This window comes from Perca flavescens, chromosome 8 (assembly GCF_004354835.1).
Source record: "Perca flavescens isolate YP-PL-M2 chromosome 8, PFLA_1.0, whole genome shotgun sequence".
Taxonomy (NCBI): Eukaryota; Metazoa; Chordata; class Actinopteri; order Perciformes; family Percidae; genus Perca; species Perca flavescens.
The window spans coordinates 118,626-142,432 of record NC_041338.1 but is presented as its reverse complement, the minus strand read 5'-3'; the positions used below and the strand labels follow the sequence as shown (position 1 = coordinate 142,432).

Genomic DNA, 23,807 nt, shown 5'->3' with positions numbered 1-23,807 from the left:
AAACAAAGTGTCTGTTTTACAGCCCTTCTCATGTTCCTTCTGTTTGTTCGCTTCACTTACTGCTCTCTTCTTGCTCTTGTCTGTTTTAATTGATGAACCTCTAAATGACCCTGAGTGTGTCGAGCAAGCCTATCACTCTTTAACTTTTCCATGTCTCCTTTCCCCGGCCCGCGCTGCCGATACCGGCCTGATTGAAATGTCCTTTTTTTCCACGGGAGCCAGAAGGAGTTGTTAAAGCAGACATGAATTAATGATTGAATTAATTATCAGAGTCACATACCGTACAATTAATTTTGTGGCTTTGCCTCAGTCTTTTTTCCTCTTCCCGTCTGTGCGTAGAGAATGTCAAGAAACATTTTCTAATTAATTTATGTGTGATTATCAGGGATAGTTTCTGGAAGGTCTCCACTTTCAATTTGTGACAGGCTACAGCGGAGGAGAGAGGGAAGGCTGCGAGAGATTGAGGTGGGAGTGTGAATGAGGGAGCAGTTGTGCTCGTGAAGGACGTGCCCCCTCACACACACACACACACACACACACACACACACACACACACACACACACACACACACACACACACACACACACACACATTGAGGTGCACACACACTCATGCGCTTAGATTTTCTTTTCTCTGAGACATACAGTTTCACAGTAGAATAACTCCCAAGAATTTCTTCTTTCTCCTCAAGTCATGACTTTCCAGTCAGCGTTGTTTTTCTTTAAAACGAATGCTGGAAACTATTGTGGTTTTTGGACCGTTTTCTTCTCAACATAAATATGGCGAATGCAGACCTCTATATTTCTATAGGTGTGTTTGACATTGTCCTGGTTGAAACATTTGTGGAATACATAGCACTTGCTTGAAGAATAGGTCCAGACTTTTTCAATTCTACCTTAATATAATACTTAATACATGCAATATGTCTGTAGAAAGTTATTGGTTTTTGAATCACCCCTCATACTGTATCTCACCGCCAACATTTGTTCAGCAATGTAAATAGAGCTGGTGTTGTGCTGATTGATGGCTTTTTCCAATGGTTGGAGAAACAGTTGATCAGTCACACTACTTCATCTGCTTACATAGTTATGTAGCTACATGCGTGAAAAAGACGCACGTTGTGCACAAAATAACAACTCATTTCAGTATAATGATTAAAAAATCATCATGAAAAACTTTGAATTAATTGTTCTAAGTAACCACTACCACGTCGTCCTGTCCAAGTGAAAATTTCATCGGTGGGACTGATACATCAGATACTTTATGGTACATCACAACTCCAACACATGCTGTGTCAGCTGGTTTATGCAGATTTCATTGAACATTTCTTTGGGACTGTGCACAACAAAAGTTGCCTGGGAACCAGACAAATCTGCGAGCTCATGTACGGCTGCACAATAAATCGCAATTTTATTGAAATCTCAATACGGACTCCTGCAATATTTGTTAAAGTCAAAATATGTGTCAAACCATTCTGAATTAAATATTATGGTGCTGCAGAGAAGTCCCGGCCTACAAGTCATATCCTAGAGACTAAAGAAAAAAACTGTTTGGTACAGATCCTCGCAAATATCACCCTATAATCTTTTTTTTTTTTTTTTTTTTCATTTGATTATTTTTCCATGAAAATAAGAATAATGATACAAAAATTATCATTCCCCTTCAATATTGTAAATCATATTGCAATTGCAATATCAGGCCAAAATAATCAGTTAGATATTTACCTCATATCGTGCAGCCTCAAATTGTATTTGCTCTGGCAGATGCGTCTGGTCGCATTCTGAAGTAGACAAATTTCCATGAGACACTTATGGTGGGTTCTGGTTTATTATCTAATCCCTAAGACCCTGTCTTGAAGATGGTCCCTCTGTCAAAATCTGGCCCCAAGACTTTAATTATTTTTGGTTTATGCATATATGCTGCACTTTTCTAAATAAATATGTTTAAATGAATTACCACACATTGATTGTGGAACCATGTAGTATTCTAGCATTTAAAAACTGTGCATTGCAGAGTGGGAGTTAATAGGGGCTCAGCAGCGCATTGGGCCACTGAGGGCCCCTGTGGTTAACCACACTAACACCCATTCATGGCGATGCATGTGGTCATTAACATGAAATAGATGTATCCTCTTGGGACAATGCTCAAATGATTTCATGATCCTATGCATATACTGTTTTGGACCATGAGATATTGTGTGTCACATTAACATTTTGACCTGAGGGTGGCACATTTAGAACCACAGACAGACCAGTTCTAACATTGGTGGATGAAACTGGTTTACATCATTTTAAAACCGTGTGTTCGATGCACACAGTTTCCCTCCATCTGTCTTGTGACTGGTTGGCTAATGCTGGACTCACTTTCTCGCATACAGAAGCACTTTTTATTTTTTTATCAGCAATAAATCAAACTCCCCACCAGCAGTCAGGTGATTGAACTCCAAATTGAAGTTTTTGCATGTGAATGTCAGCAGCATTCTTTGCATTTGTTTGTCTTCAGTGACAAGGAGGAGCAGGAAGAGGAATGCTCATCTCATTAACAGTAGCCCTGTCACTTGTTCACCCCCTTCGTCCTCTGAACAGAAAAAAAAAATGCTTTTAGTTTTCTCCCCCTCATTTTATCTTTCTGCGCATATTTGTGAATTTGCATGTTTGCTTCTTGCTCTTTTCTGGTGGTGTATGTATTTTGTAGATAAAAGTTCAGCAGTGCAGTTAAGAGAAATTAGTTGGGTAAACAGTGGTAAATGTCAATGATAAAGTTCTGTTGAAGCTCATCTGATTAGCACGGCTACGCAGGTGTCTTATCTTGCATGTGCAACAGAGGGTAAAATGGAAATGATTGCGTGGTCCTGAGCAGTAGATGCCTATCCCAGAAATGTCTATCTGCTGCTGAGCCGAGCCTGCCGGACTCCAGGGACCCAGGGGTGCTGCATGGAAGATCATGGAGAGTGAGACAAGAAAGAGAAAAGGAGGCACAATCAGGTCTTGGTTGTTGTTAGATTGAGGCATTTTATCAGCCAGCATTATACATGATGTGAGTTGTCATTAATGTGAAATGCTGTGTAGGATTCGTAAATACAAATTTTGGACTTTTCAAGAGATTTACCACAATAACGAAACATAGGTGGGAACTTGATAAATTTCTGATAAATTAGCAGGATAACAAAGACCGCACTGAATTAATTGTTTAGTGTTATGAGGTCTTAAATAAGGCAACATGATGCATATTTTGTATGAACACTGAAACCTGCCATTGCTTTGTGAAAAAGAATCCTATTAAATGTTGAAAATATATTTTACTACTTTCTAAATTTTCAAATCCCTAAATGAGTCTTTGCAGATTTTTCAAAGATTTGCGGATACTTGATGTACAAAATACATTGTATAGTGAAAAAAACAAAAGTATATCTTAACAGCAAAAATAATGACTGGGAAATCACAAATATTCTAGTTAAAGCTGCATTATTATTTTTTCAATGAATGAAATGATGTGAAAGGGGTCCACCAACTAAGTCACATCACCTTTTTTTTCTCCAATTGAACCCCACCCCTTTTTAAACCAGTGTGACCAAAGGGCAAAAAATTAATATTGAAATCTTTGGTAGAAGATAGTGTCTGTTCATGTAGGATCCCATCACTGACCAATCTGACTGATCAAATAGGTTTTCATTGCCTTTAAGTGTACAGAATCTATTAATTTAAGGAAACCGCATATGCATGTATTCACAAATCAAAAATGTTGCCTTTAATACCTATCTGGCTCTCAGAGGTGATTGAGACCGTTAGCAAAAACTGTCAGTAGATTTACACATTTTTCCACTAGTGCAGAGCCCGTACAGGCCGATTGCTTGCTGTGGTATTGCTGCTTGTAGAATTCTTCAAAACCAAATTGTAACCCAAAATTACTTACAGAAGGACCCCGAACCATTTAGCATGCAACTCCACTGTATAGCTTACTACTACCTTACTGATTTACCTGACAGAGAACGTTGCAGATTCAGAATGTAATCACAAAATATCACAATGACAATATGGAGTAACCAGACATTAGCTTCATGGACTCATGGCAGTGTGCTACCCACCTGGCCCGTTATGAGAGCTAATCAGCACATATCTGAGTTAATCAACCACCAGAACCAGACTGTGTGTGTGTGTGTGTGTGTGTGTGTGTGTGTGTGTGTGTGTGTGTGTGTGTGTGTGAGAGATTGAAAGTGAAGAAAAGTTAGTTTGGTATATCCAGCATTCATGTAGCTAAGGTTGGAAGCAGGAAAAGAGTCAAGGTGGAACCCCCCTGCTGTTGTAAAGTGTTCTGCATGTGGCGTCTGCGTGTGACATGCAGGTTACCTTCCCCCCAAACACGGACATACATACATACATACATACATACATACATACATACATACATACATACATACATACAGATACGTCTCGCTTTATTAGATATTAATAAGAAAGCCTTTGTATATTTGGCAGATATAATTAAATGTTGACATCATGTGTAAACGTAGAACACAGAACCCCATATCTTCTAATGTTAAAAGAAGTACAGTATTCGTCCTGTGTTTCCCATGAGAGCTAAAGACAGAATTGTAACTGGAGGCATTGGGATTTGTCATTCAGCAGAGGTTAAACCCCACCTATTAGTGTGGGGTCGGAGTAGCACGCAGATAAAGATTTCCTGTTGTGTGGTGTCAAAAAATCAATAGCTCCGCCGCGATTTGCTCATTTGATATCAACAATAGTCTTTTTAAAAATCAATTAGGCCGGATAGAGGAGAACATTCAGTGTTGGGTTACACCGTTCTTTTTTTCCTTTATTTCTCATTGATATCCAACCAGGCAGGCTGTTTGTTGAGGCCGCTTGTTCCTATTGGATGACAAGGTACGATGCCCTTATGCATGGTTATGCATAGTGTTTTTTGCATATGTGATCCCTTGCACACCATGCTCAGTTGGCCTACACAATGTTAGACTTCAGTTCTACACACACAAAACGTTTACAGACTGACTCCAAAAATGAAGAAAAAAAACCGGTTACCTCTTATTAGGGTATCTAGACATTTCCTTTTAAGTAATCAACTTTAAAATACTCTTGGTTTATAAAGCACTGCATGGTATAGGGGTAACATGCATTTCAGATCTGCTGCTACAACCTCTCAGAAGATCTGGAAAAGGTCTGCTTACTTCTTACCCAGAGTCTACAACTAAACAGGAAGAAGCAGCATTCAGTTTTTATGCATCACATATCTGGAACAACCTCCTAGAAAACTTGAGGTCTGCTCCAACCCTTTTTCTCAACTTTTCTGTTGGCCACTGACTTTTATTAAGTCAGATGTGGCACTATTTATTTATATTTTGCACTGCAATGTTACTGCACTGTAATTTGTATTCTCCTGTTTTATCTGATTTATTCTGTTGGCGCATATTTTTGTTCCATTTTATTTTACTCTTTCAAATCCTATTTTAATGTCTGTAAATATTGTTTTCATTTTGCCTTGTGTTTCTTTTCATAATGCCTTTTATGTTATGTAAAGCACTTTGAATTGCCTTCAAAGGAGCGATACACATAAACTTGCCTTGCATTTTACAGACCATATCCATCATACAAACAGTTTTGATTAAGACAAAATGAGCATCTAATTTGACCCCCAATCATTTATACTGCTGAAGTGTTCCAGTCTGACAGAGCAACTCTGTTGTGATTTCATTGTTATTACAACAACAGTTTTTGCTAAATTCAAGATTGAATTCTATTTTATATTATTGCTCTGGTAGCACTTACAATACCTAATACTTTATCTCTGTTTTGTAATGTACAGCACAAAATGAGATTTAGCCATTCACATACACACAACATGTGAAGATACAGTAAATAATTTTAAGAACAGAAAATGAAAGGGGACCTAAGCTACTCCCATGTGGGACCCCACATACGGTAACATATTTTTGTTTTAAAAAAAGCCCCCCTTGTGAAAGTAATGACTGGCTCATTCTAGAAAGATCAAGGACTATTGTCAAACAAATTGATTGGAAATAAACATCTGAAGTGTCATCACAAGCACTGGCAGCTTCCCAACAAGCCAAAAAATCAGCTTCTCCATCTTTGGCTAAGGGTACTGTTTTGGATTCTTTCCAAAGTTGCGAACCAAGTAAGTTTCCACCAAGTAAGCATTTATTAATAATATGACATATCAGTTAAGATAACAGCTCACCTGCAGGTTTAATTAATTTTCCTTCTAAGTGACTATACCTGGAGATGTATCATCTGAGAACAACAATTAATCTACATAATTAAGTGTAAAATAACTTTAGTCCCTCATATTATTTTTAGTAGGGCTACATGTTCAGTAGACTTGAATTAGAGCTGGGCAATATATCGATATTGTGATATGAGACTAGATATCGTCTTAGATTTTGGATATCGTAATATGACACAAGTGTTGTCTTTTCCTGGTTTTAAAGGCTGCATTACAGTAAAGTGATGTACTTTTCTGAACTTACCAGACTGTTCTAGCTGTTCTATTATTTGCCTTTACCCACTTAGTCATTATATCCACATTACTGATGATTATTTATCTAAAATCTCGTGTAAATATTTTGTGCAAGCACCAATAGTCAACACTACAATATTGTTGGGGTATCGATATCGAAGTATTTGGTCAAAAATATCGTGATATTTGATTTTCTCCATATCGCCCAGCCCTAATCAGAATCATTCTTTTTGTTAAATAAAGTTAAATCTTTAGTAATGTCGTGAGTCTTGATGATGACTTCACTTCACTATTACTTAAGCTTTTACTTTTATTTCTTTAACATTTTCGGTTTGTTCTTTGTTTCTGTTTTAATGTCATTTAAAAGTGTAACCCTATTTCTTAACTTAAGGTATTCTGGAACTCTACATGATTGATGTGCTACTTTTTAGGCTTTATCTCTTTAAAACAAAAGCTTAACTTATCATTAAGCCATGATGCTATGTTACATTTACGACCTTTGCAGACTTATGCATGCATGTGCAACAAATAACTTCATCAAGGTATCCATAAATATTACTCCCAGTTCCTGCTTTAGGCATTTTTGCCTTCCTAGTTAAAACATCTCATAAGTTTGAATACTCTTGACTCAAAGTTATTGAAAACTGAGGACAAACCTACTGAAATGGGAGTCTTACAGTGTTTCTGCTTTATTATCTCATACATGGCGAGTCCAGAGATGAAAGAACAGCTTTTAAAGTGGAAAAAACAAACCGTAAAATAAATAAAATGGTACTGATCCAAAAGAACAATATCCTCACCATTGCTGTGGTCTCACCTAACAGCTATCTGCCACCTTCAGCTCTGTACTCTCTCCCCCCACACACACACACACACACACACACAAATCGGTTAATTGCGTTACTCATTTCATTAATGGCGGACTGATTGTTTTATTGTGTTGGCTCGTCAAAGAGGCCTGGACGCCCCAGTGGCTGCTGAAGCGTCCGTATTGATAAGCCTTTGTGTGTATGTGTGTAGCTGGTGACAGGGTGTATGTTGGTGTGATGGTGTGTACATGCTGGATGTGTGTCGGCGCTGTGTGTGTGTGTGTGTGTGTGTGTGTGTGTGAGAGAGAGAGAGCGAGAAAGAGAAAGAGAAATTGTGATTATTTTCATAGTTGATTAATCTGTCGGTTATTTTCTAGACTAATCGATTAGTTGTTTGTTCTATAAAAAGTCAGAAAATGGTGAAAAATGTCAATCATTGTTCCAAAGCCCAATATGACGTCCTCAAATGTCTTGTTTTTTCAACAACTCAAAGATATTAAGTCGTAGAGGAGTGAAGAAACTAGAACGTATCTTACATTTAAGAAGCTGTAATCAGAGAATTTTTTTTTTTAAGGTGATGTTTTGATTATGAAATTAGTTGGCCATTAATTTAATAGTTGAGAACTAATCAATTATTCGATTAATCTTTGCAGCTCTAGAGTGAATACAGTGGAGCTGGTTGACATTGACAGCAAGCCCATCCAGCCTTGTGTTTTTGGCAATGGGTCGTCTAGCACTGACGGAAAGAATGATGTGTTTGCATGTGCACTACGTCCACAGCACAGTGTATAACAGCATGGGGGTAGTATCATACATAGTAGTGAGGGTAGGAGCAGCCAGTGCAGCCATGTTGATAAGGAGCGCTGGGTTATTATGCAGGTCTGTGGTGGGCAGGAGGGGTAATTAACAGGGATTATGATTGTTGGAGGCCTCGTGTTACCCCAGTAGACACAGCTAACCTGCTGAGATTAGTGAGCAGCACTCATTAGTGGCGGTGCACCGATAGCACTTTCTTTCTACCAATGTGCAAAAATGCAGTGTTTTATTAGACAGACTCCTTGACAACTTGATCTACAGTCATTAATGCTGAGCCCATAATTAACCAGTTAAACTCTTTGCATTTACATACGTTTATGTACATTTTCTTACATTTATTAATCAGATGATGACCATAATAATGATGTGTGATGATAGAAAAATATATCGTTTTAACATTCTAACTCGGTGATCTAACTCTAGATGGTGGAGTCCCACCACAACTATACCAACAATATCGTTTAAGAGCGATGTGATGAACGATAGAAACACTGACAGCCAATCAAAATTCATCTGAATTTACAACATGACACGGCAGATGACAATGTGGAGAGCTGTTGCATTTGTTCCAAACAGGTGGGTCAGTGGCGTGGTGGGACTTTTCCACTTGGTAGGGCTATGATCCTTTTACTTAGCTCTGTGTATTTTTGGATTTTCATTAGTACTTTGAGGGCGCCTGGGTAGCTCCCCTGGTAGAGCCCGCTTAATACAGAGGCTTAGTCCTTGCCACAGCGGCCGCGGGTTCGGTTCCAACCTGTGGCCCTTTGCTGCATGTATCTCCCCTTTAATGTCTAACCTGTCCTATGAAATAGAAAATGCCAAACAAAAATAAATAATCTTCATTAGTACTTGTCACAGAAACCACTGAGAGTGAATCTTGTGTTTTGGATGTTTATCATACTATATATATATATATATATATATATATATATATATATATATATATATATATATATATATATATATATATATCTCACTAGACCAGTGTGACATTTTTACAAACATTTTGTTTTACCCATGAATTTAAGACATGCACTTTGACAACTTCTGACATCTTTTGAAATATTTTGTTTCATAGCTTTTTTACTTTAATCCAGAGGTCAGCTTCTCCTGCAGTAGTGGATTTTAGTGTTAGGCCCGTCTATGTACACCTAGTGCACGTCAAAAGACACCATTAACACATTTGGATATTTAGGTTGGCCTCAACCCTGCCAAAACAACAAATGAGCCATTATATTCACCTAAAGCCATGCTTTCATGAATGGATGTGATGCAACAGGTCATGAAAGGAATATGATAATGCAAGTTCAGCCTTAATATCTGACAAACTAATGCTTGTGTTGGGCTTGTTTATAAGTTAATATCTGTGTTGGCTTACTGAGGTCAAATCCTTGCACTGTTTCACAATGAGGGTCAATTGAGCTGCACAGGCTGATAAGAGTCCCATGTGATGAAGATTGGCCAATGGTACAGGGGCAGACAGGACATTGATGGAGTACTGAGATAAAGAGGGTCAGAGTGGCCAAACTGAGGCCCCATGGGACAGGAGGTAGGGTACTAGCTGGACAGATGCTGGACTTCAGACTCTGTAGCCAGCAGGTTAGACTGTCTGAGGAGTCATGTTTGGGTTGGCGCTTGACCTGGGACTGAAATCTGACACTGGCCCGACTTGAACCTGGAACATTTGTGTCCAAACCCCAACAGAATTTGACAGCTATTATGTGTCAGGAGGCCAGGCCCCAACAACCCAGCTCTTGGGTCCTCTTTAATTTGGTTTTTTCTAACAAATAAATAAGACTAGGTTGTTTTGGATAATATTTGTGAAATGGAGCTCCACCCTAAACCTGAGTCATTCAATGAAAAATTCAGCCCAACCTGACCCAAGCACAACAGGTCAGGTCAGCTCTTGTTGCGTCTGGCATCAGTGTCACGCTCTCATGTGCACCAGGGCAAGAGAATGAAAAAGTAGTGCTGGTTACAGTGTGACATATAGCATGACTGAAAAGCAAATTGTGCCAGCAAGCACTTAGTAAAGCACATACAGTCATTTTTTCTGAGAGCACAGACGTGGTTGCATCAGTTTTGATCCTAATAAAACAGATATTATCAGGTCTATCTGGTTCTGCAAAATGTGATTGCTGTGTGACCCGGGTGTCATTCATTACATTGTGTCATTGTAACTTTGGGCTGTGAGTTAAGGGAAACATACCACTTCCTGTGTGACTATGTCTTTCCAACAGCGAAACAATATTTCCAACCGCTATTTGACTTTAAGGACTCCTTTTTATTGAATTAATGTCTACTTCTCACTGCCTTGCATCCCTCCTACTTTCTTCCCTCAAACCACACTCCTTCCTGCTCCCTCCTCCTCCCCTCCCCTCCATAACCCCAACCCCCCCACCAGCTGTGGGAAAGCCATTTTATCAGCGTCTGTCCGTTGTTCTCTGGTGGGGATAGATACAGAGAAGATAGATGAGTGTTTTGACATGGAGAGTGTTAGACAAACACTCTTATCAGGCCCGCCACTTTAGACCGACCCCCCGAAACAGTCGCCTGAACCATGGACGAGATGAGGAGGGGAGGGGTGAGCGGTGGGAGGAGAGCAGGGGAAGCAGCTTTTTACATGTGCGTTTTGATCATACAGAGAGGTGGACGGTCTTAACGAGAAAGCTTCCCACTGCAACACTCACTGACGCACAAACTTTGTTCATTTATCCTCAGATGTGCCGAGACTTCTCTAAACTACGCTGTTACTACTGCACTCAGACCTGTCTTAAGTTTTTAAATCGATGGATCAGTCCTCCATGCCTCCCTGCTAACTGGCTCTATCTGGGCTGCAGCTGGCTCTGACCACAGTCGTCACTGAAATCCTTCTACAGTTATCAATTTGAGGAAGTACACAAGAAGTTTCCCCTGTTTGAACCGGCCATGACACAAAGTGCTCAGCTTGTATCAAACTCCCCCTGCTGTTGAGCTGTTGACAGTTTTTGCTGTATGGTTTGAACTGCTGCAAGGGTTCAGGTCAAGTTCAAGCAACATGCTGCTTCTTCTATATATATATATATATATATATATATATATCCTAAACAAGATGAAAAGTCACAAACGTTTAAAAAAAGAAAAGAAAAGTTTTAATGTTAAAAGTTTTAATATATATATATATATATATATATATATATATATATATATATATATATATATATATATATATATTTTTTTTTTATGTGCTCTCTGCTAAATGCTATGGGTCATGTTTCAAACAGTAGGCCTTATACAGATTGACACTGATATTGTGATTACATACCCTAGTTTCTACAATTACTTACTTTCTAATAAAGTAGTAATTAGTATGTTTTATTTGTAAAAGTGATATCAGACAGTATATAAAATTGAATGCTCACACATATTGATATAAAGATGTAATTAGGGCTGTTTTATTATGGAAAAACCCATAATCACAATTATTTTGGTCAGTATTGAAATCATGATTATTTTCCCATGATTACTCATTGTCTCTTGGAGAGAGGTTACATTTATGAAAGTTAAAAAACAGTGAAACACCTTTTAACTGTGAAATTTCCCTTCATACTTTTCCTGTTGAACTTTTTTTTATTTATTCAGAACACAAGACAAAATAAGAGTTTACATGCACAATGTCATGTGCGAAATATACGTTTTTCTCAATGACTCTTGTTTTTGTGATCGTTAGGAGCCGGAATCATAATCGCGATTAAAATTTAGATTAATTGCACAGTCCTAACTGTAATCTATGAAGTGTTTCTTCATCATATTTGTCATTTATGACCCTGCCTGGATAATAACCAGTTGTTTAATGATAAGGTCGATATCTATGTATATTTGTCCAACCTACAGTCGGCTTATATCAGCTTCCCTGATATCAACCGCTCCTCTCTTCTCTCTTTCGTCTAGATGACCTGGAGTTAATTGAAGAAGGCGGTGACAGCAGGGTGGTGGCTTGCAGGGACCTCCATCCAGACACAATGTGGGGCCCCTACCCAGGAATCCTCCAATCAGAGGGTAGCGCAGATGATCAGGAGACAGAGGTAAGAGCTCTGATGCAATCGCTGTCCAGTAACCACCAGCACAGATCCTGTCATGGTTACGGAAACTGAAATATTGTAACCGTTTATTAATTCTTATATGGTAGAGAAGCTCTTAAATTGAAACAATACACATCATTGTAAACTAACATCAGTGCATCACAAGCATCATAAAAAACAATAAACGGTCTATAGAAGTCTCTCAATGCACAGCGAGAGATTTTAGGTGTTTATTACATAGGACAGCTGAAGACAGGAAAGGGGGAGAGAGAGAGGGAATGACATGCAGCAAAGAGCCGCAGGTCAGAATTGAACCCACGGCCGCTGCGGCAAGGACTGAGCCTCTGTGTAAGGGTTGCGCGCTCAACCAGGTGAGCTACCCAGGCGCCCCAGTTGTTTGTATTTCTTTAAACCAATCACAACCAGCCTGGGCTGCACTAAGCCCGGATGCAGTGACGGTGCCCTTGCAAAATCGATAGCGGAAGGGGCGGGACCCACGCGCAGGATGTCGGGCTTTATCCCAGCAACGTACATCTGGTGAGCCGACTATATCTGACGTAGCTATAGCAATTGCAAGTTTGTATTAGGTGGTAGTTTAAAACAGATTAAGGCAGTCAATTACTGTTTAATTATAACTAGTATAATGTTGAAACCATTTGTTATGTCATTTATAAAAAAAGAAATGTACTTCACAAATGCACTAAATTCAGTAAATGATTAGCTTGCTTTGGAGTCACATCCCAGATAAATCAACAACACTTTTGTCATTCATTAAGCAAACATGTCAGACCTAGATATATTATTATAAAGCATCACTCTAATTGCATTCAGTGGTTTGTCTTACTTTAGGGATGCATGCAATAATTGATAAGTAATCCCTTCTAGCTGCTCACATGTGATGATTTACTGCTTTTTCTGTTTCATATCATTTAAATTGAAGATCTTTGGGTTTCGGACAAAACAAGCAAACTGTAGACGTAATTCTTGGCTCTTGGAAATTCCTTGGTATTTACACACTTTACTTACATTTTATTGACACTAAATTTGATTGATCAAAAATAGTTGTGAGATGTAAGTTCTAGCTCTATTTTTGACTGTTCCATTTCATATTGTTATAGGATGAATACAAGCTTTTCTGGTGGTAAATCAATTAATCGAAAAACATTTTGCAGATTATTTGCCAGTGAAAATATGTAAAGCTTATTACTTATCAATTATTGCATGCATCCCTAAAGTAAGAACAAAACACTGCATGCAATTAGAGCGTATATCTAGGTCTGCACAACATATGTTTTTTTTATCATCATCCCAATATCAAATGGCATAATAAATATATTGCGAAAGGCTGTGACATATCTCAACAGACACAGTAGAAAACTGCACTTTAAAATGTAACTGTCATTTTTTGTTAGTGCTGCCTTTTATATTCAATTCAAAGTTCAATTTGTCCGATAAAAGAATGTTGAAAATTATTTCCTTTCATTTGTTTTCATTCAATTCAACAAGCAGCAGAAATGCAGAACTGAGCACACTTTAATATCGGTTTATTTATTGCAAGTAATATTGTTATTGCGATATTCAACAACGTTATTGCATATTTTCTTCATATTGTGCAGCCCTAAATATATCTTATAATACACATCTTACATAAACACCTTATCAAGAATGTGTGTGACAGTAGTTTGAAATGACAAAAGTGTGTGTGTGTGTGTGTGCGCGATTGTTGGGAACAGTGTGTGGGACCGGATGGAGCCCTATCAGAGGCTGAGTTTGTGCATCATGTGTAAGTCCATCTAATCATATGATACTGATGCTGGGAGAGGCTTCCTGGCATGCAGCACAAACTATGACACACACACACACACACACACACACACACACACACACACACACACAATCACTCACTTACACATTCCTACCTAATTTTTGCAAGTGATCTACCTTGCTATACCTGGCTTGCTTGTCATATCTGAAGTTATTTTCATTTTGTTTGGCTTCAAATGCCATGTGCTAAATTTAGCTCAATACATTTTAGTCCAGCTCAGCCTGGTTTAGCCAGTCCACATCTGGGTTCAAACCAGTTCATATACGGTTCACAAAAAGGTCCACCCAGTTCAAATAAAGCCGGATGGAGTTTATACCACACCCTCAACCCTTTCCCCATCATTACCCTCTCCTCTCCTCTCCTCTCCTCTCCTCTCCTCTCCTCTCCTCTCCTCTTCTCTCCTCTCCTCTCAGCCCTCACCAGACTCCCATTCCATCGTCTCCCCTCTTTTCCTCCTCTCCTCCCAGCCCTCCCCAGACGTCCGCCTGTCTTTTATCTCCACATGGCGCCATCCTCCTGGACAACAAACCCCAGTGATTGATTCCTGCTTGATAGGCTCTCATTTCTAAGATTTCGTTTATTATCAGTAAGGTTCTGAGTGTACAGATAGATGTCTCTCTGTGTGTGTGTGTGTGTGTGTGTGTGTGTGTGTGTGTGTGTGTGTGTGTGTGTGTGTGTGTGTATGTGTGTGTGTGTGTGTGTGTGTGTGTGTGTGTGTGTGTGTGTGTGTGTGTGCACACACACACACACACACACACACACACACACACACACACACACACACCGCTCACCCATCACCTTTTGTTCTTCCCCTCCCTCCCGCTGCCCATACCGTCCTATTCCTCCTCTGAACTGTAAAGTCAGTTTCTGTTCTTTTGAGGGCTTTGCATTCATATGGAAAGCATCTCATTCTGACTCTTAATACCCATTTTCTCTCTTCTTCCTCATTTTCTGCCCCCCCTCCTCTCCTATCTGTGGATGGAAGAAGTGAGGAGACGGACCTTCGGTATCTGCTGCAGATAGTGGCCGTAATCTCACATTCCTCCTGTTTTTCTCCCCCTGTCACTCCACATCCTCCCCCTCCTCCATCCATCCCTCCATCCCTCCCTGCTTCCCTCCCTCGTGGGTTAGCAGGGGTCAGGGCTATCCTCCTCAGTGTGTTGGAGAGGAGAAATCTGCTCATCTCCCGCTAAAACCAGAGCCATCACACTGCATTCCTTAATTGGTTATTCAAAGTTTTATTCTAAAAACGGTGAATAAGGATAAAGGATAAACTCACTTTAGATACTTTTATATAAAAGACTAATATTCTATGTAATCTATGTAGTAAAAGATGAAGATTAATCCAAAAAAAAGTACTTTAGCAAAAGAGACATTTAGTTGCACAGTTTCAACAAACATTAACAGTGTGTGTGCCTGGGTAGCTCAACTGGTAGAGCGCGCAGCCATATATAGGTTAGGAGGTTTACTCCTTGACCCAGCGGCTGTGGGTTCAACTCTGACTGCTGCATGTCATTCCTCTCTCTCTCTCTCCCCTTTCATGTCTTCAGCGCCCTATAAAAATAAAGGCCTAAAGTGCTCAAATAATATATAGTGTTGGAGAAACACTGATTTTTAACATGAAACTGCAGGAAGCAGTATTTCAGTTTCAGTTAAGTATGTATGCATTGTATACTGAATGCTTTGAATTAACTTACTTTTGTAACAGTTTCAGTGTAAACACACTACATTCTCAAAATGTGATTAGAACTGGTATGGACTATGGATTTGGACAACCACACTACATCCTGCCAGTCTAGAGAACAGAACAACCACTCTCTGATCACAAGCTTGTTTTATTTTGACTCTTTCTGCAACATTTAGGTGTTTTAGTTATTCCAGTTTTGTGTGTAAATTATAAATACACATACAAATGGATGGCTACGTAGAAACCCACAATGTTGCGTGCATTGCCGTGGACACATGCAGCAGCAACTTTCCTGGAACCGCTTGTCCATCTGTTGGACCGACACAAGCACGCAGCTGTCCGCACAGCGTATGTCTGAGCCCGTCTCCATCGCATCCACCTGCGAGGCTGTCAGCTGTGTGTCTGCCTGGAATACTCTGTGTAGGACAGCCCATTTTACCCGCCATGTCCTCATCCATATAGAGACATGTGCCACGTATCTCTCCACTGTGAGCGCCATCTAGCAGAGAGCCATAAACTTAGAAGGAAAAAAAAGCTTAAAACGTGAGTTGATTAAATGTTATTTTGTTATCGCCAATCGTTCCGGACCTCTGACCTTAATTTGAAAAGAGATGCGGACCTTTGAGATATAAGTTTGAGAAACCCGGATGTAAAGTATGCAGGGGCAGCAGGTGATGTTCATTTGTATCTTATCTAAGTACAAAAGATTTTTTCTTTTGGCTGGACATGGGTCCGTGCTTTGTCAAATTCCCTCTAGCGTCCATGTCCCTGCATTGGAGATGCTTTCACCATCTGCTCACCTCTTTATATGTGTTTTTTTTTTCCTTCACAAGATATTTCTTAGTTGTCTATCCATCCTCACTTCTATCTTACTTAAACCACCTGTCTTCCTCAGTCCTCATCCTTGCTAGGCTCTGTGGAGCCCCGAGGCTTTGCCCCCCCATCTCTGGGTGAGATTGGCATGGCCCACTGTGCAGTCCTGCCCCTTCCAGCATCGCCCTCTCTCTCTCTCGCTCTCTCTCTCTCGCTCTCGCTCTCGCTCTCTCAACTTCTCTCTCAGCAAATTTGATTCTTATTTGGCCCGGACCGATAAGCTATCAGTTTAATACGAGGCCTACCCAACAACACACATACCTACAGTACACACTCAAGTAGCACACACATGTACACAAAGAGGCATATTAAGTGCAATAACTTTATTTTATTTTTTATCTGAAACAATATAAAATATGTCTTTGATGTTGTGTGTGTGGATGTGGGTGTGTGGGTGGAGCAAAGAGAGGCAAATGAGATCCAGTCCTCGCTCTCCCTCCAACAGATCTCCTTCATTAGATTAGTGGCGTGTTAACTGGTCTGTGTCATATGGAAATCCTGCCATTTGCATCTCTTGAGAAAGAGGCGTAAAACCATTTATCTATTTAAATATATTCTGGCTGATATGGCTGTTGGACTTTAGAACAGGGTATAATAATGTTTACTGATCAACTGATCAGCTGGCTGCTGATTCCTCACTGTTTTTGGTTGAGTGAACAACCAGGTCCTCCTCGGCGAGCCTCCCATGGCAACCCAGGAGTGAGCACACCAACTGCTATTCTGATCGCACATAACACATCTGATATTATATCTCCTCTCCTTCTGATTGGATCCTGCTTTAATTAACTGATAGTACAAGTGCATGGGATTGGACCGAAGTTGCAGGATTGTTGTGAAATTTCAGCTCAGATGAAGTGAAAGTGAAAAGAGCGATGACGCTAAAGTGTAGCCACACCTTGAGTTTGTTGCATCTGTTACATCTTCCCAAAGAACAGATGTCCAAAGTGAAGTCTCCACACACAGTGTACCACAGGAGGAACTCCACTTACAGCATTGTCTCTATTGTTCTCCCTCCTTCAGTAGCACCCAGCAGCTCACCCCACCCCAATCCTGTCTTTCGCGGAAAGGCAGCCTGAAGGCACGATCCTAGAAGTAGCAGAGTAGGGGAGTTCAAAGCGTTATCACGCGCCGAACGTCTTTTCATCATGTTTTAGAAACAAGCGTTCGCACTAATCCCCCAATAATCTCTCCAGGAGAACTGGGGCGATAAGGCGCGCCACCCACGGCTTTTCAAACACTTTTTGGGTAGTCTCTTCTCACTCCCTATCTCTTCTCCCCTCTACCTCCTCTACTCTCTTCTCCACTTCCTCCTTCCCTCACCCCCCTGGAAGGACAAGTGAAGGTGATCGCAGTCTCTTTCTTATTCTCTCTGGAGCCGTCTCTTTTTCTTTTCTTTTTTTTTGCGTTGACTCTGAGCCGGTTTGTTTACATCCTGATTTTGATCTTTTTTTATCTGGACTCATCAACAGTGTTTCTCTGCCTCTCTGTTTCTCTCTCCCTCCGCCCATCAAATTAGAATGTTAATTAAAATGGTGCTCCTTCAGAAGATGACAAATCGATGATTACGGCGAGTGCTGAGACACCTTCTGCAATGCCCCCCAGAAGAAAGCAATACGTAAGGTAGCTTCTTAAAAAGGAACGAGAAGAGGAGTTTCTATCTTTAAAGAATTGTTTTCTACACCTGGCGCTGTGTTGTAGAGTATTTATATATCAAAGTGGCATGTATATAAAGTCATAGGTGATTTGGGGCAACCTAACTTCTCCCATCATATTAAAACACACTTATCTTTGTTGGCTCACGGGTTGTAGTAGCTAGCAGAGCAATATTAAGTGTGTGTTTGAATTTCATTTGGCAAAAGCTTTGTTTACATTGCTAAAATGGCATGCTTGTATTTTAAATAATTTCTTTTTCGTCCTCCACCTTCTGTTTTAGTAACACTGGTGAGGGATGCGTGGGCGGAGGCGACAATGGCAGAGCTCTTCTTGCACTTCTGACATCTTTAAATGGAGACATTTTAAACTGAGGTTTTTGCATGTGCATAACCCAATATAATCGTAACCGTCTGAACACAGGCTGAAAAGCTGGCCATCATAGAGACTGGCAAGACTTGATAATGGTTCAGATATGGAGATAATGCCGCACACTTTCGGACTATCTTTTTTTTTTTGCTGTTGTATAATTTGTTCATAGAACACTTAACAGAAGTTTTTAAAAAAAGAGCCCCTCCAATAATCCATCCATCCATCCATCCATCTTCGTCCGCTTATCCGTTGTCGGGTCGCTGGGGAGCAACTCAACAGGGGACCCCAAACTTCCCTTTCCCGAGCAACATTAACCAGCTCCGACTGGGGATCGGCGTTCCCAGGCCAGGTTGGAGATATAATCCCTCCACCTAGTCCTGGGTCTTCCCGAGGCCTCCTCCCAGCTGGGCGTGCCTGGAACACCTCCCTAGGGAGGCGCCCAGGGGCATCCTTACCAGATGCCCGAACCACCTCAACTGGCTCCTTCGACGACGCAAAGGAGCAGCGGCTCTACTCCGAGCTCCTCACGGATGAGTGAGCTTCTCACCCTATCTCTAAGGGAGACGCCAGCCACCCTCCTGAGGAAACCCATTTCAGCCGCTTGTACCCTGGATCTCGTTCTTTCGGTCATGACCCAGCCTTCATGACCATAGGTGAGGGTAGGAACGAAAACTGACCCGGTAGATCGAGAGCTTTGCCTTCTGGCTAAGCTCTCTTTTTCGTCTAGCAACGTGCGATAGATTGAATGCAATACCGCACCCGCTGCGCCCGATTCTCCGACCAATCTCCCGCTCCATTGTCCCCTCACTCGCGAACACAACCCCAAGATACTTGAACTCCTTCACTTGGGGTAAGGACTCATTCCCTACCTGGAGAAGGCATTCCATCGGTTTCCTGCTGAGAACCATGGCCTCAGATTTAGAGGTGCTGATCCTCATCCCAACCGCTTCACACTTTTTGAAACCGATCCAGTGAGTGCTGAAGGTCGCAGGCCGATGATGCCATCAGGACCACATCATCTGCAAAGAGCAGCGATGAGATCCCCAGCCCACAAACTGCAACCCCTCCCCACCCCGACTACGCCTCGATATCCTGTCCATAAATACTACAAACAGGATTGGTGACAAAGCGCAGCCCTGGCGGAGGCCAACCCTCACCTGAAAAGAGTCCGACTTACTACCGAGAACCCGGACACAGCTCTCGCTTTGGTTGTACAGAGATTGGATGGCCCTGAGAAGAGACCCCTCACCCCATACTCCCGCAGCACCTCCCACAGTATCTCCCGGGGGACCCGGTCATTCCACAAAACACATGTAGACCCGGTTGGGCATACTCCCAGGCTCCCTCCAGGATCCTTGCGAGTGAAGAGCTGGTCCGTTGTTCCACGACCAGGGCGGAATCCGCATTGTTCCTCCTCAACCCGAGGTTCGACTATTGGCGAACCCTCCTTTCCAACACCTTGGAGTAGACTTTACCAGGGAGGCTGAGAAGTGTGATACCCCTATAATTGGCACACACCCTCTGGTCCCCCTTTTTAAAAGGGGAACCACCACCCCAGTCTGCCACTCCTTTGGCACCGTCCCAGACTTCCACGCAATGTTGAAAAGGCGTGTCAACCAGGACAGCCCCTCCACACCCAGAGCCTTGAGCATTTCTGGACGGATCTCATCAATCCCCGGGGCTTTGCCACTGTGTAGTTGTTTGACTACATCAGTGACTTCCGCCTGGGAAATCGGCGACAATCCCCCATTATCCTCCAGCTCTGCCTCTAACATAGAGGGCGTATTAGTCGGATTCAGGAGTTCTGCAAAGTGCTCCTTCCACCGCCCTATTACCTCCTCAGTTGAGGTCAACAGTGTCCCATCCTTACTGTACACAGCTTGGATGGTTCCCCGCTTCCCCCTCCTGAGGTGGCGAACAGTTTTCCAGAAGCACTTTGGTGCCGACCGAAAGTCCTTCTCCATGTCTTCTCCAAACTTCTCCCACACCCGCTGCTTTGCCTCTTTCACGGCAGAGGCTGCAGCCCTTCGGGCCCTTCCGGTACCCTGCAACTGCCTCCGAGTCCTCCGGGATAACATATCCCGGAAAGACTCCTTCTTCAGTCGGACGGCTTCCCTGACCACCGTTGTCCACCACGGTGTTTTTGGTTACCGCCCCTTGAGGCACCTAAGACCCTAAGACCACAGCTCCTCGCTGCAGCTTCAGCAATGGAAACTTTGAACATTGTCCACTCGGGTTCAATGCCCCCAGCCTCCACAGGGATGCACGAAAAAGCTCCGCCCGGAGGTGTGAGTTGAAAGTCTGTTGGACAGGGGCCTCCTCCAGACGTTCCCAATTTACCCGCACTACACGTTTGGGCTTACCAGGTCTGTCCAGAGTCTTCCCCACCCTCTGACCCAACTCACCACCAGATGGTGATCGGTTGACAGCTCTGCCCCTCTCTTCACCCGAGTGTCCAAAACATACGGCCTCAGATCAGATGAAACGATTATGAAATCGATCATTGACCTTGACCTAGGGTGCTCTGGTACCAGGTACACTTATGAGCATCCCTATGTTCGAACATGGTGTTCGTTATAGACAATCCATGACTAGCACAGAAGTCCAACAACAAACAACCACTCTGGTTTAGATCAGGGAGGCCGTTCCTCCCAATCACGCCTCCAGGTGTCTCCATCATTGCCCACGTGTGCGTTGAAGTCCCCCAGCAGAACAATGGAGTCCCCACTGGAGCCCCATGCAGGACTCCAGTCAAGGTCTCCAAGAAGGCCGAATACTCCGAACTCCTGTTTGGTGCATATGCACAAACAACAGTCAGAGTTTTCCCCCCACAACCCGCAGGCGTGGGGAGGCGACCCTCTCGTCCACTGGGGTAAACTCCAACACAGCGGCGCTCAGCCGGGGACTTGTGAGTATCCCCACACCCGCCCGGGCGCCTCACACCCTGGGCAACTCCGGAGAAGAAAAGAGTCCAACCCCTATCCAGGAGTATGGTTCCAGAACCAAGACTGTGCGTGAGGTAAGCCCCACCAGATCTAACCGTGGCGCTCCACCTCCCGCACCAGTTCCGGCTCCTTCCCCACAGAGAGGTGGCGTTCACGTCCCCAGAGCCAGCGTCTGCTGCCCGGGTCTGGTCCGTCGAGGCCCCTGACCTTCACTGCCACCCATGTGGCATCGCACCCGACCCCAACGGTTCCTCCCACAGGTGGTGGGCCCATGGGATGGAGAGGGAGTTGCCACGTAGCTTGTTCGGGCTGTGCCCGGCCGGGCTCCGTGGCAAACCCGCCACCAGGCGCTTCGCCGACGAGCCCACCGTCTGGGCCTGGCTCCAGGCGGGGCCCCGGGCTTCCTCCGGGCAGGGTCACTCCATCTCTGCTTAGCTTTTTCATTGGGGTTTTTGAACCATTCTTTGTCTGGCCCCTCACCTGAGACCACTTTGCCTTGGGAGACCCTACCAGGAGCACAAAGCTCCAGACAACACAGCCCTCAGGTTCACAGAGACACACAAACCTCTCCACCACGATAAGGTGATGGTTCACGGAGAGGAACCAATAATGTCCGTTGTAATGTACTGATAACATCAGGAGCCATGTCAATATGCACACATTCTCTAACCTCTGCTGACTTATAATATATGATGGCAGTATTCGAGATTGTTTCACCTATTAATAGGTTTAAAAAAAAAAAAAAAGAAAAGCCCATATGATAGGCCTTTTTTCACTAAAGAAATTTTGATTCGTCACAGTAGGAAAAGCACAGGTGTAAAAAATAAGATTATTCTGAATTCCATTTAGTTGCTTTTAGTTTCAGGGTCCTGGTATTGTGCACATTGGCTCATTGTCACACTGTCTTGGCTCACTGGGACATAATTGAATAGAGCAGAGCCATTGGTAATGATATTGGTAAGAGCTGTCCTTTTCCTACTATGACAAATTAAAATGGCTGCTGTGAGAGCCCATTACTTAGGGTTGTACTCATAAGCTTGGTAGTCCTTCAGCATTCTGTTGCCAGATTGAGTGAATGCAAGAGTGAGTGACCCAAAATAGTAACTATTTAGTCACACAGAAAAAGAAAAAAACAGAAAAAGACACCATGAAGTGAATACTGATCTCTGAATGGGATGTGAACAGTCCTCTACAACTGTATGGTGTAGCATGCTGCTTTCAAGCAGTGGTTGTCCAGGGACTATATGTTTACCAATGAATTTTATCAAGTAAACCCCTGGAAGATTTTAATAATAATAATAATAATAATAATACATTTTATTCGGCGGACGCCTTTCTAGATACACAAGGACATCTTGCATATATTTTATGTATTCCCTCTTGAAATTATCCCGCTTGCATATTCTGTCATGTGAAAATACATCACGTTACATAAGCTGTAGTCTATATCTTTGACATTCCTTTTCCGGGATTGCTCCATTTCATTTTTCTCAGCCGTATGTCTGTGACCTTCCTCTGTCTCTGTGTTGGCGTTCTAACCTCCGGTGGATTTGTGAGGACTATGGTTAACTGCTCCTCAGATCTCTGCAGGGTAAATCCAGACAGCTAGCTAGACTATCTGTCCAATCTGAGTTTTCTGACTAAAACTACTTTTGAACGTACACATGTTCCACCAAAACAAGTTCCTTCCTGAGACTATTTTACAGAAGCACCGTGGCTCCATCCGGTGCTTAGCACCACCCTTGACAATTGTGATTGGTTTAAAGAAATGCCAATAAACCAGAGCACGTTTTGCTTCCATAGATAAAGATGCTATAACTGCACTCTCACTGGGACTTTAAACGTAGTCTCTTCCAGCAACATTTTTTGGGCGAAACCCACGTTACACCTTGAGTGATGGATGTATTGCCTCAAAATGTTGACCCTGTGCATCATGGCCTTAAGGAGAGCCAGCTTTTATCTGTCGTGATTGAATCAATGTGCGCCACGTAGGCTACCTGTCGTATGACTTGCCCACATCATGGCAGTAGCTGTCTGTCTCTCAGTCTGTCAACCTATCCCTGACAGAGGAGCCTATCACCCTGGGAAAGGGAGAGAGGAGGGATGATTGCAGAGAGGGGAGAAATAACTGCCAAATAAGATAAAATACTGATAGACAGACATGCAGCCAGCCAGGCCAGGGAGGAAGAGGAACAAAAGAGACCCAAAGAGAAAGGTGGGAAAGGTCCATCGACTAAAACAAAACATTCGAGACAAAAGGAAATATGAGAGAAAAA

General features: G+C 42.3%; 1 protein-coding gene across 1 annotated transcript in view; it reads left to right on the top strand.

The window, feature by feature from the left end:
• Nucleotides 1-23,807, top strand: part of zfpm1 (zinc finger protein, FOG family member 1) — a 122,616-nt gene that overhangs the window by 77,869 nt on the left and 20,940 nt on the right. Inside the window, exon 4 of the mRNA XM_028585608.1 lies at nucleotides 12,049-12,182. Within this exon, the coding sequence (XP_028441409.1) occupies nucleotides 12,049-12,182 (134 nt within the window). The remainder of the gene's footprint in view (nucleotides 1-12,048; nucleotides 12,183-23,807) is intronic.